This window comes from Chrysochloris asiatica, unplaced genomic scaffold (assembly GCF_000296735.1).
Source record: "Chrysochloris asiatica unplaced genomic scaffold, ChrAsi1.0 scaffold00661, whole genome shotgun sequence".
NCBI classification, from domain to species: domain Eukaryota; kingdom Metazoa; phylum Chordata; class Mammalia; order Afrosoricida; family Chrysochloridae; genus Chrysochloris; species Chrysochloris asiatica.
Window position 1 is genome coordinate 7,394 of NW_006409179.1, and position 13,802 is coordinate 21,195.

The 13,802-nt window shown below is 36.6% G+C and overlaps 1 protein-coding gene across 1 annotated transcript; it reads right to left on the minus strand.

Annotated features, from left to right (window-relative positions):
• Nucleotides 1-6,840: 6,840 nt before the first annotated feature.
• LOC102831984 (olfactory receptor 7G2-like) lies at nucleotides 6,841-8,876 on the minus strand (the record flags this gene model as incomplete). The annotated part of the gene is made up of 3 exons (XM_006877881.1): nucleotides 8,754-8,876; nucleotides 8,344-8,405; nucleotides 6,841-7,747 (listed from the first exon to the last, which is right to left on the minus strand). Coding segments are annotated over exons 1-3 (1,092 nt in total), but the record flags the coding sequence as incomplete, so codon positions are not given.
• Nucleotides 8,877-13,802: the final 4,926 nt, after the last annotated feature.

The following is a 13,802-nucleotide window of genomic DNA, read 5'->3' on the forward strand; positions in this document are numbered from 1 at the left end:
CATGTCAAATATGCAGAATAATAGTTCAAATATAATTAGACAAACTTGTGTTAAAAATGTGATAAAACTTCTCATGTATCAAAACGGAAATGAAACATAAACATAAGAATAAAATTTCCAGGAATTATTGAAAGAATTAAGCTAAAATATGGTAATTATTCTGGAAAAAGAAGTTCTGTGCAAAACGAGATAGCAGGAAGTTTACTAACATTAAGTTATAAGAACTGAATTTCTAGGATAGTATGCATATACTGAGTATATACATATTGATTTGAGAAATACGTGTGAGCTAAAAGTTTATGCACACTGTGTAGGCTCAAAATTGTGGACTTACAACACCTGGATCATTCAGATTTGGAGAAGTAAAAATGAATATTACACTGGAAAATTCATCTGGAGAATTATTTCTGGATTTGTGATAATATAAATATCACCTAACAGTTATTGTTATTGTCAGGTGCAATTGAGTCAGTACAAATTCCAGTAGTCCTGTGCACAACAAACCAAAATGATGCCCAGTTCTGGAGCAACCTCACAATCATTGTTATGCCTAGGCCCACCAGTGACATTATTGTGCCATTCCATCTCATTGGGAGTCTTCCTCCTTTATGACAACTTTCACAAACACGATAGCCTTTTCCGGTACTGGTACCTCCTGATAATATGTCCAAAAAATGAGTCAAAGGCTGACCATCCTGGCTTCCAAGGAACTCTCTGGCTATGCTTCTTCCAAAACACCTGTTTGTTCTTTTGGCAGTCTGTGGTACTTTCTCCTCAAACACCATAGCTCAAATTCTACTGTCTTCCTTATTCACTGTCCAACTTTTGCATGCATGTGAGGTTATTGAAAATACTATGGCTTGGTCAGGTGCATCTAAGTCCTCAAACTGATATTTATGCTCTTCAACACTTTAAATAGATCGTGTGCAGCATATTTCCCCAATGTACTACACCATTTGATTTCTTGACTGGCTACTTCCATGAATGTTGATGGTTGATCTAATCAAAATGAAATCTTCAGCAACTTCATTTTTTCTCCACTTATATAGCTATTTTTTATTGGTCCAATGGTGAGGATTTTTGTTGTCTTTACATTGAGTTTCAACCCATACTGAAGGCTGTGCTCTTTATTCTTCGTGAGTAAGTATTTTAAGTCTTCTTCAATTTCAGCAAGCAAGGTTGTATCATCTATATATCACAGGTTGTTGATGAGTTTTCCTCCAATCCTGATGTCACATTTTTCTTCATATAATCCAGATTCTTGGATTCTTTGCTCAGCATACAGATTAAATAAATGTGGTGAAAGAATCCAACAATGGGCTTAACCTTTCCTTATTTTAAACAATTTGGTGTTCACTCTTTCTGTTCGAACACCTGCCTCTAGGTCCATGTACAGGTTCCTCCTAAACTCAATTACAATATTCATTTTCCACTATGCTTTCTATTGCTTGCCATAATCCATAAAATTAAGTGCCTTTGGGTAGTCAATAAAGCACAGGTAAACTCTGGTATTTGCTGCTTTCAGCCAAGAACAATTTGATGTCAGCAATGAAATCCCTCATTCCAAGTCCTCTTTTGAATTCAGCTTGAACCTCTGGACGTTCCCTGTTAATGTACGGTTGCAGTCATTTGTGCATTACCTTTGGTAAAACTCTACACTCATAGAATGTCAGTGATATTGTCCCATGATTTCTGCATTCTGTTGAGTCATAAACTTTGGAAAGGGCACAAATATGGCTCTCTTACAGTCGGTTGGCCAGTTGGCCAGGTAGTTGTATTCCAAATTACTAGGAATAGTTGAGTAAGTATTGAATGCTGCCTCACTGTGTTGGGAGAATACAGTGTGTATTCCATCAATTCCTGGTGCCTTGTTCTTTGCCAATTCCTTCAATGCATCTTGGACTTCTTTCTTCAGTATCATTGGCTCTTGATCATATGCTACCTCTTGAAATGGTTAACCATTGACCATTTCCTTTTGATACAGTGGCTCTGTATTCCTTCCATCTTCTTTTGATGCTTTCTGTATCATTCAATAATTTGCCCTTTGAGTCCTTGAATAATGAAATTTGAGGCTTGAATTTTTTCTTCAGTTCCCTCAGCTTGAAAAATGTTGATCATGTTCTTTCCTTTTGGTTTTCTAACACCAGATCTTTGAAAATTTTGTTATAACATTTGACTTTGTCTTCTTTATCTGACCTTTGAAAATTTCTGTTCAGTTTTTGTACCTCCTTATTTCTTCCAGTTGCTTTAGCATCTCTACAATGGAATGCATGATAGACAGGTAGTTGTCTTCCAAATTTATTGTCATAGATGAATGAGTGGCTTCATTGTCACATCAGTTTGTTGAAAGATTTTAATTTGTATTCCATCTGTTCCCTGTGTGTTGTTCTTTGCCAATTCCTTCAATGCATGTTGGACATCGACCTTCATGATCATTGGCTCTTGAACTTATGCTCCCCCTTGAAATGGTTGAACATCAATACCACAATTCAAGGTTTCAATTTTTTCTTTAGTACCATCAGCTTGAGAAGTGCTGAGAGTGTTCTTTTTTTGTTTTCTAACCACATATCTTTGAACATTTCATTATAGTATTTGACTTTGTCTTCTTGAGCTGACCTTTGAAATTTTCTGTTCAGCTCTTGTACCTCCTCACTTCTTCTATTTGATTTAGCATCTCTATGATGGAGAGCAAGTTTCAGGGTCTCTTCTGACATCCATTTTGTCTTTCCTTCTTTCTTGTCTTCTTAATGACCTTTTATTTGCTTCCTAGATGATATTCTTCATGTATTCTCACAACTCTTCTGGTCTTCAGTGTCTAACACACTATATATATATCTATATATTGTCAATATGTTGCTATTCTTTAAGCACTACAGTATTTTAAATAATAACATTTAGGAGAGTACCTTTTAAGTATTTTCTTACATGGTTTTCTGATATGACAATCATGAAAATCATGCTTGAGTACATCAGTATCAAAATAAGTTGTTAAAAATGAACATCCTCCAGATGTGTCCCCTGAAATTCTAATATTCTTGGTGAGTTCCAGAAACCTACTATATGAGCAAGGGTCTCAGATAACTCATTTTTGCAAGAGTTCTGGGGACAACAATGACGGAAGCTCAGCACTAGAAAATACCTTTGGTGTTTGTCCTCTAGGATTGTTGTTAATGTAACCTCTACTGTGAAGCATCAATCCCCTTTCACCTTTGAATAACAAAATGGAACTCTCCCCCAGAAAACTCTTGATTCTCCTGAGAGATCCTCATTTTTATCATCTCCACACCTATATAAAAAGATATCTAATTTACAGTCTACCATTCTTGTACTTGTGGAAATAGTTATCTCCCTAATCCTGCAATTTGATCCTTTTTTCTTTCTTATTTTACACTCTAGATGTCCTCCTCTAAGTAAAGTGTTTGTTCATAGAAAAATGATTTTTATCACATCGAACTCATAACACAAACAACTCTTAACAATATTAATTATTATGGGATTTATTAGGGAAGTGAACATAATAAAATTCTGGATCAAAACCAACTAAGGATGTAGCAGTTCTCCAGTAAGAAGGCATGCCTCATGGGTGTGTTTTGCCTCTCAGTCATATATTCTCTTGACCTCTGCCTCACACTATACTATGCGACTAGAACCTGTAGCTGTCTCTACATTCCACTATCATTTTTCTAGGTAGGGATCTCATGATCCACTCATACTTTCCTTCTTGTTGGTCTTGAGATTTTCCATACTTGCTTCTGATATGATTCCTTTTAAACATAGTTGTATGGCAAAACTAACCAATCCCAGTCTTAAAGTACTATATATACATTATTTGCATGATCTCATCCAATCATTTGTTGGGGGTTAGGAAGATGCTGGATAGTAAAGTCATATCAAGTAAATTTAAAATGCCACAAAAGGTGACTAAGGGGAAAACTAAAATAACATCCATCCTATTAAATAAATCAATTAGAAGAAATCCAACCATATAAGGTACCAGAAAAACATTCTCAAAATACTAGTGTGGTACTGTATGATCAGCACTGGACTACAATGTTAACAGTTCAATCACATCAGATGTTCATCTAAAATTCTGTACAGTGTAGCTCTGAGTCAGAACTGATTTGACAGCACTTAACAACAACAACCCAATAATTATTAATTTAAGTAATTAAAACTAGATACATATTAACTCAGGTGATAGAAAGGACAATATACAACAAGGGTGAGGTTAATATATAAGAAGAGGGATGTTCACAGAAGAATAATGAAGAGAGGTGAAGGCATGAGGAGGTATACAGGGTTAAAGGGGATAGAAGAAAAAAGTGATATATACACAACCTTTTTACAACAATGTTCTATGGGTAGAGACATGGACACAGATGCAGGCTGAATGGATATGGGATATATATATATATATATATATATATATATCCACAAATATATGAGAAATATATATGAGTTTGAATGAGGTTATTTGTACATGTATATTTAACTTTCCTGCAAACACAACTATGAATATGATGGACTATGCAGCAGGCAAAATAATGAAAACTTCTTAAATATTATCATAAATCTTAAGGCAATGAGTTGCTGGACCTAGGGGCTCAAGACCATAGTTTAGGGGACACCATGATAAATTGGCATAACATAGTTCACAAAGACAATCTTCTACATCCTACTAAGGTGAGTATCTTCTGGGGTTTTTGAAGATCATGAGTGGTCATGTTAGGTACAGCTACTGGTCTCTCCATGTGTAGAAGAAATAAGACTGATGAGAATATAATATGCTTGGATCCAATTAGTTCAATGATATAATGAAACATGTGAACATCAGTCTCCAGGACTCTTAGAATAGAAGAATTAGATGGTGCCTGGCTATCACTACTAACTGCTCTGAAAGGAGTCATATTTAAAAGAAGAGGATAAAGCAGCAGAATAAAAATTCTAATTTATTAAGGGAAAAAAAAAAGAAAAAAAAAAAGACTAGGTTTACTGGTCAGAAAGAGACTGAAGGAACCTGAGACTATGGTCCTTGACCAACTTTCAAGTCTGGAAAGGAATTCACTTTTGTGGCCCAATTTTCATTTTAGCAGTAGATAGGTATATAGGGCCACAGCAACACATTGTTCACTATGAATGATGGGATGGTCAAGCAATCAAAATCAAATGGCAACATTTACCTAAGGGTAAAGATTAGAAGGATTGGTAAGGTGGGTGTAATGGAAATAGGAACCAGAGGAAGGAAGGAAGGAAACAGGATAAATGCAGTTGCATGGAGGGAATTTCAAACATTGAGATGAATCAAAGTATAGGATTTGTTGACTGTGAAACTGACCAACTTGTCTGTAAACCTTCACTCAATTCACATTAAAATTGAAAAAAAGAAAAGATAATAAAAAATGAATGTGGTGTCAGAAAGCAAAAAGCAACTAGAAAGAACCTCTGGTAGATTTTAAAATAAATATATATATTAAAAAACCCACAGCCTTTGAATCAATTCTAATTCCTAGTGACCCTACATAGGATTTCTAAGGCAGAAATCTTTATGGGAGCAGAGAGGTCCATCTTTCTCGAGCAGAGCAGATAGTGGGTTTGGACACCTGACATCATTAGCAGTCCAACAGCTAATTTTCAATGTTAACTGGATTCTTAAATGAAACATAAGCAAATAGAATTTCTAACAAATGCAGAAATATGTGAGAGATAATGATTGTATGGCTCATAAATATTTGCAAGAAATGGAAAACAATGATATTAGTTAACTTTTAATGAATATTTATTATATAGCAGACATTGCATACAGTGTTTGTTGTGGTTAGAGCTCACTGCCCAGTGTAATGCTATACTTGTTGATCAGTTAAATATTCACATAGTAATCATTTACCACACATGAGAAATAAGATTAAAAAGGGGCCTATGATCCTATTCTCAGTGATGATGGGAGAATAGGCAAGCTTCCTTAGGCTGTCATTAAAAAAAAAATTTTTTTAACTTAGTTGCTTAAGGATACATGTATTATCTCACAGTTCTGATGACTGGAAATCAGAAATCATGAAAGTCTTCTAAAAGGAGAAAGTATTCATTGATTCTTCCAGTCTTGTGGCTCCAGGTATTTCTTGGCCTGTGCTCATATCGCTCCAATCTCTACATCTGTGGTCATTTTGCCTCTTACTTTCCTATGGGTGTTCTACATTCTCTATGTAACAAGTATGCATTTGATTGAAATTAGAACTATGAGGATATTTCAGGTTTTTAAGGTAACATTCACCTTTTATCATATTAGTAATAATTACAGGTTCTAGAATTAAAACATGGAAATAACATTTTGGGGCAATCATTTAACCCACTATTGAAGGTATGTCATATTACAATTAATTTGAAAATCTATTAGCTCTATGCCCAGGAAGGACAGTAATGCTTCTCTTTCTTAGTAACCTGTGTGGTATTACATCTGCAACAATGATTCAGCAATCATGAAGAAAACAAGTCATACAACAAATCACCAAATGCAGAGCTTATGAATCCATACGTTCCAGTTCAAGTTTATTGTCTACTTATGACATTTTTCTAATTAAAGAAAGTTCATTTTATTTTTGAGTAATATCTAAGATTATTCTAATTATTAGCACTAAAGACTTCATCATTGACAATGGCCAAATATTTTGTAACCATTTAAAACCACTGTGAAAACATATATAAGTCAGTTTGCATATGATGAACCCAAGTGTGGTTGATGTTGATTCTGAGTCACAGTGACAGGTATCAATAGTTGTTGAATTGGCACAGATAACACAGTCATTATAAAGAAGGTATACTACCAAGGACTTTTCTCAAGCTTACCTTTATGTCCCTGTTCCTCAGGCTGTAGATAAAAGGATTCATCATTTGAGGGAACACAAGGTACATCACTGAGGCTACTGCTGTCTTCTTGGGAGAGTGTGTGAATGAAGAACTGAGGTACACACCTAAAGCTGTCCCATAGAATAAAGAAACAACTGAGAGGTGAGACCCACAGGTGGAAAAAGCTTTATATTTTCCAGATGCTGATGATATTCTCAGAACAGAGGAGACAATCTGAGTATAAGAGTATATTATCCCAGAAAGAGGAACACCAGCAAGTATGAAAGCCTCTAGGTATATCAGAATGTTATTGATGAGAGTACTTGAACAGGCGAGCTTGAGGACCTGAATAAGTTCACAGAAGAACTGAGGGATTTCCAGATTTGTGCAGAAGGACAGATGCAAGATCATAAGACTGTGAAGTAGGGCTGTCACCATACTAATGAACAATGAAAGTAGAATCAACAGAACACAGAAGTATGAGTTCATGATGATGGTATATCTCAGTGGGTGACAAATGGCCACATAGCGGTCATAGGCCATTACTGCAAGGATAAAATTTTCAAAAGGAGCAAAAGTCATGACAAAGAAAATCTGGTTAAGGCAGCCTTTATAACTGATGCTCTGATCTTTTGTCAGGATGTTCACCAGCATCTTGGGGATGGTGGTTGTGCTTAAGCAGATGTCATTAAAGGACAGATTCAAGAGAAAGTAGTACATGGGGGTGTGCAGGTGGGAGTTAAAGCATACAGCTAAGACAATGAGTACATTTCCTAAGACAGTGACCATGTATATGATTAGAAATAGGCTGAAGATGAGGGGTTGCAATTCTGGATCCTCTGTCATTCCCATGAGAATGAATTTTGAAACACTTGTTTGGTTTCTGTGTTCTATGTTGTTGATGAATCTGATAAAAGATGAAGTTACAAGACAAGTAAACGTGTGATCCCTGGACCATCTGTAGCAACAACATAATTACCAGAAGCAGACATTATCTTTGGAGGGAAGAGAGTATGGAGTGGAATAAAAAAAGATACATTCTGCATGTGTATTATTTATTTTTAGATAAAGACAAAACAAGACCTTAAATTTATATTATAGAGGATTGTTATTGTTGCTGTTAAATGCGTTGAGTCAATCCTGACTCATAACAACCCTATATAGGGTTTCCAAGAATGGCTGGTGAATTTGAACCACCCACATCGAGGTTCAAACTGACCTTGCAGTCCAATGAATTATCCCTCTGCACCACACCAGAAGTTATTTATTCTAGAAAGAAAAGAGTAGCCATTTTTCATTACAATATTTGTGATACTATGAAAGATATAAATATTTAGTAATTTTGTCTGTGGTGATGGTGGTGGCTATGTGCTGTGGAGTCAAATCCGACTCATAGGGTTTCTGAGGGTCTATATCTTTCCTGGAGTAGAAAGTTTCATTTTGCTCCCACGGAATGGCTGGCAGTTTCAAGCTACTATTTAAATAGATATTTGATGAGTTTACCTGGGTCTCCACCTCCTTTCCCTGAGTCCAGGGTGAGACTGTAGATAAACTACAAAGAAGTACTAAACCAGGAATATAAGATGAAATTGACAAATATGTCTCTACCACAATCACCACAAAAATGCAAGTAAATGTAAAAAAATGTTTATCAGTCATATTTGACTACATTAGTGCTCAACATGAAAATAATTCTTGCAATTGTTGAAACAGAGCAAGACACTAGGAGAATAACTTTGATATTGGTTCAAGGATATAAGAACACCTGGCGATAAAATGACAAACAAGTTTCTTATGAGAAATTTGTTTCCACTGATTCCTTTCATGTATTTTATTTATATGGATCATTCTCCTGGATGTTCATGTAATAAAACACCTGTCATGTAAATTTGAAATAGGAGACTTTAGGTTACCTGACTGACATCCTTGAGGAATGATGTCTGACGTCTACTTTGGATGTAGATGACAGAAGATGGGTCTTCAGGAAAGACAGATGATCTGAGTGAGATACTAGGTTCCTGTATAAAAATGGTCATCTCTGGAAAGAAGGTGGTGTGTTCTATCTCCTTACAGAGGTAGGACTTTTAAGTAAGATTTCACAGGCTATATATAGTCTCTGAGTCTCTGGAGGCTCCATATTCAAAAAATCTCATGACACCAACATATTTTTTTTGTCATTCTTGTCCTAGGGTGGTAAAAATCCGAAAAGACTAAGACTTTAGAATGTAAATTTTAGGATTGTGGCTTAGCTGGCATTGTGAGATAAGGTGCATGTCTTCACGTCTCTGCACCTTTGTCTGCTCATTTCCAAGTTGCATCCTTTGTTCACATGCACCCAGCATCATTTTTTTTTTTCAATTGTATTCCAGTTTTGGTTTTTGCTTTTCCTTGGAATTCCTGGTGGAGCTTATCTAAGTATAATCAAAGATATCACTCTCTAGTTAATGGTATTAAGAAATCTGAACTGAATACTGGTGGGGAAGTATTGTTTATATGTTGTTATTTCATGCTATAGAGTTGGTTCTGCTTGGAAATCTTTATAAATATCCTATAAATCTTTATAGGAGCAGAAAGCCTCATTTTTCTCCCTCAGAATAGCTATTAGTTTCAAACTGCTCCCCTTGAGGTTTGTAGCCCAACTTAAACCGCTAACCTTAGGATTCGAACCGACTTTGTAGTCCAGCACATTAACACACAGAACCACACCAGGATTCCACAGTTTGTATGTAATTGTTGTTGTTGTTAAGTACTGTGGAGTTGGTTCTGACTCATAGTGACCCTGCACAGGGTTTCTGAGGCTGTTAATCTTTACGAGAGCAGAACACCTCATCTTTCACCCATGGAACCGCTGGTAGTTTCAAACTGCTGACCTTGAGGTTGGCAGTCTGACTTGAAACCGCTTGCTACCACAGATCCTTATGTATGAATATATAAATATGTATATACATATAGCGAGTTACTAGAAAAATGCATATTCCTTAACATTTCTTCTGAGACCAATTGTTTAATAAACCTTAATTATATTCTGTATCTTTCACAAACCATATTATAATATATTCGCTCATCAATTCTTACTGTTATCAATAGAGACAGAACTGTTACATTGTTGTTGTTGGTGGTTATGTGCTGTGGAGTTGGTTCCAATTGATAGTGACCCAGCATAGGATTTCTGAAGCTGTAAATCTTTATAGGAGCAGAAAGCCTCATTTTTCTCCCTCAGAATAGCTATTAGTTTCAAACTGCTCCCCTTGAGGTTTGTAGCCCAACTTGTAATCACTTCGCTACCAGAGCTCCTTGTGACTCCTTAGAGTTTTATAACAATTTTCAAACTTATTCATACAGTGCTGTTTCATATGTACTTTTCTTTACATTGGGAGACTAGGTTGAAATTATGGCTTTTGATTTTTCATAGTGTTGTAATAAATTACATTTCACAGGCAAGACATTGGCACGTAGTGTATCCATACTCAGTAAATTTTGTTAGATTTTAACCAACATTTAATGTATTAGGATGGTATTTCATGTGAATATTCACTTGAAAACTTTTCATCTTTTTAAATTTAGTTTTCTCATGCTGATCCATTTAGCTAACCACTGTTTCTATATGTACAGAAACTTGGTTAATCCATAGTGATTTGATATATTTAAAACTACTTGATAAAATTTGGGATTATAATGTTACAATGTGCCATATTAGTTCCATTGACTTCCAACGCATGCAAAAATAATTCAAATAAAATAAAATTTATTGCTTCTGTTAAATGTCCTTGAGTTAGTTCTGACTCATAGTGACCTTTTATAAGGTTTCCGAAGTTATAAATATTTTGAGAGCAGAAAGGCTCGTCTTTCTCCCATGGAGCAGTAGGTGATCGTGAACTGTTGACTTTGTTTCATAGTCCAGAGCTTATCCTACTGAGCCACTGCTTGCCCAGAGGACACAGGGTATAGTTTCTGTGCCACCAAGTCAGTTATATGACTCATAAGATTTTTTAAGGCTGGAAATATTTACAAGAGTAGAAACCCTCCTCTTTTTCCCGAGGAGCGATTAGCAGATTCAAATTTCTGACCTTGTTGTTATCAGCCCAAATCATAATTCTCAACACTACCCAGGGAAAAAGAGGAAGACCCCCAATGAGACGGATTGGCAAAGTGGCAGCATCAATGGACTCAAGTGTGGCAATAATTGTGAGTTTGGCCCATGATCAGGCAGTGTTTCATTCTGTTGTGCTTACGGTCGCTATGAATCGGTAATGACTTGATAGCACATAACAACAACAACAACCTAGGGATACTTATGAAAAGATAACTTGTTGTTGCTGCTAAGTGTCACCAAGTCTATTCAGACCCATAGCAACCCTAGATAGGGCTTCCAAGGAGTGCTGATAGATTTGAATTACAGACCTTGAAGCTTGAGTCCAGTGTTTATCTTATAGTACCACACAAGGATTCCATAGTAAGATATTGTTTTTAAGTGTTGTTGAGTTAAATCCTACTCTTAATGACCCCATGTGGGGTTTCTGAGGAGGGCTTGGTGAATTTGAACCACTGACCTTGCGATTTTAAGTGACTTTGCAGTTCAGTACAATATACCACAGTGACACACCATATATGATGTTGTTGTTAAGTGCTGTTGAGTAGGTTCTGACCCATAGCAACCTTGTATAGGGTTTCCAGGGAGCAGCTGGTGTGATTGAACTGCTAACCTTGAAGTTCAAATGGCTTTTCACTCTGGCACATTAACCCACAGCACCACACCAGTTACACTAAAATATATATGAGTTCTGGTGTGGTGCTGTGGGTATATGTGCTGGACTGCAAGGTTAGTTTGAATCACAGTGTTGGCAGTTCAAGCTCAATAGTCCCTCCTCAGAAACTCTATTTAGGGTCGCTATGTGTTGGAACTGTCTTGATAACACTGAATAACAATTACAAAATATATATAGTTAAATTTCCTGTGTGCCCAAATGGTACTGAAACATAGTAACAAGATAAACTTCCAGGTGACATCTAAGAACTCAGACACCAATTCCAGGTAAGATAAAAAGGGTCTGAAGAAAGGAATTTAAATTTTTTATATTCATAGCAAACAGAAAAAGAAAACCCAGAGACTGGGAAAAAATGTTTTTGCAATGACATATCAGACAAAGGACTAATATATACAATTTTAGAAAATGAAAATATCTCTATAAGAAAAAGAAAAACAACACAATTTAAAAATGGACACTGGATTTGAACAGACATTCCATCAAGATAGAAATTCAGGCAGTAAGCAAACATACAAAAAAGTTCATGATGATTAGCCATTTTTGTTGTTGTTGAGGGCCGTCTAGTCGATTCTGACCCATAGCCACCCGGTATTTGGGTTTCCAAGGAGCAGATGGTGAGCTTGAACTGCCAACCTTGCAGTTCAAATGGCTTTGCAGTCTGGCACATTAACCCACAGTGCCACACCAGGACTCCATTAGCCATTGTTTTTGTTGCTGTTATGTGCCGTGGAGTTGTTTCAGATTCATAGCGACCCTGTACAGGGTTTACGAGGCTGTAAATCTTTACAGGTCAGAAAGCCTCATCTTTCTCCCGTGAAACAGCTGGTAGTTTCGAACTGCTGACTGTGAGGTTCTCAACCTGATTCGTAACCACTACACTATCAGAGCTCCTTCCATTAGTCATTTTTTTTGTTGTTGTTAAGTGCCGTTGAGTTGGTTCCAACCCATAGCAACCCTGAACAGGGTTTCCGAGGCTGTAAATCTTTACGGGAGCAGAAAGCCTCATCTTTCTCCCACCTAGCAGCTGGTAGTTTCGAAATGCTGACCTTGCAGTTCGCAACCTGATTCGTAACCACTACGCTACCAGAGCTCCTTTCTATTAGCCACTAGACAGCTACAAATCAAAACAGCAATGATACATCATTTCACACCTGTATTAATAATGAAGTTCAAGAAACCAGAAAACAACAAATTCTTGTGAGGGTATGGAGAGACTGTAACTCTCCTACGTTGCTGATGGGATTGTAAAATGGTTCAGCTACTCTGGAAAATGGTATGGCACTTCCTTAGAAAGTTGGAAATAGAAATACCTTAAGACTCAGCATTTACTCTACTGGGTATATATCCTCAAGAAATATGAGTCAGGGCACTAGTAGGTATATGTATACCAATGTTTGTTACATAACTATTCACAATAGAAAAAAGATGGAGCCTGCCTAAATGTCCATCAATGGAAGACTACATAAACAAACTTTGATAAATATACAAAATGGAATACTATGCAGCACTGAAGAATAACGATACATCTGTGAAACACCTCATAAACAAGAATGTACCTAGAAGATTTTATTCTGAGGGAAACTAGTCAATCACAAAAGGACAAATATTGTATGAGATCATTATTGCCAAAACGTTAAACAAAGGTTTTCATACTAAAAGAAATGTTCTTTGATGGATACCAGCGGAAGGATGCAGGGAGACTAATGCACCAACCTGACAGTGTTGTTGTTATGTGCTGTGGAGTTGGCTCCAACTAATAGCGATGCTGTACAGGGTTTCCAAGACTGTAAATCTTCACAGGAACAGAAAGCCTCATCTTTTTCCCACAGAACGGCTGGTAGTTTTGAAGTACTGACCTTGCAGCTCTTAGCCCGATTCGTAACCACTACACTAACAGAGGTCTTAGACACATGTTAACTCAGGTGATGGGGGTGAATATATAATAGTGGGAAGGACAATGTAAAAGAAGGGTGAGGGTAATACACAAAAAGAGGGTGGATGGCAAAAATAATAACGAAGATACATGAAGAAAGGTATGTACAGATTAAAGAGGATAGAGGTAAATATTGAAATACATACAACCTTGGATCAGCGTTTTGAGCATGTTGTTGTTGTTGTTGTCAGGTGCCATCGAGTCGGAACCGACTCATAGCGACTCCATGTACAGCAGAACGAAACAATGTTCGATCCTGGGCC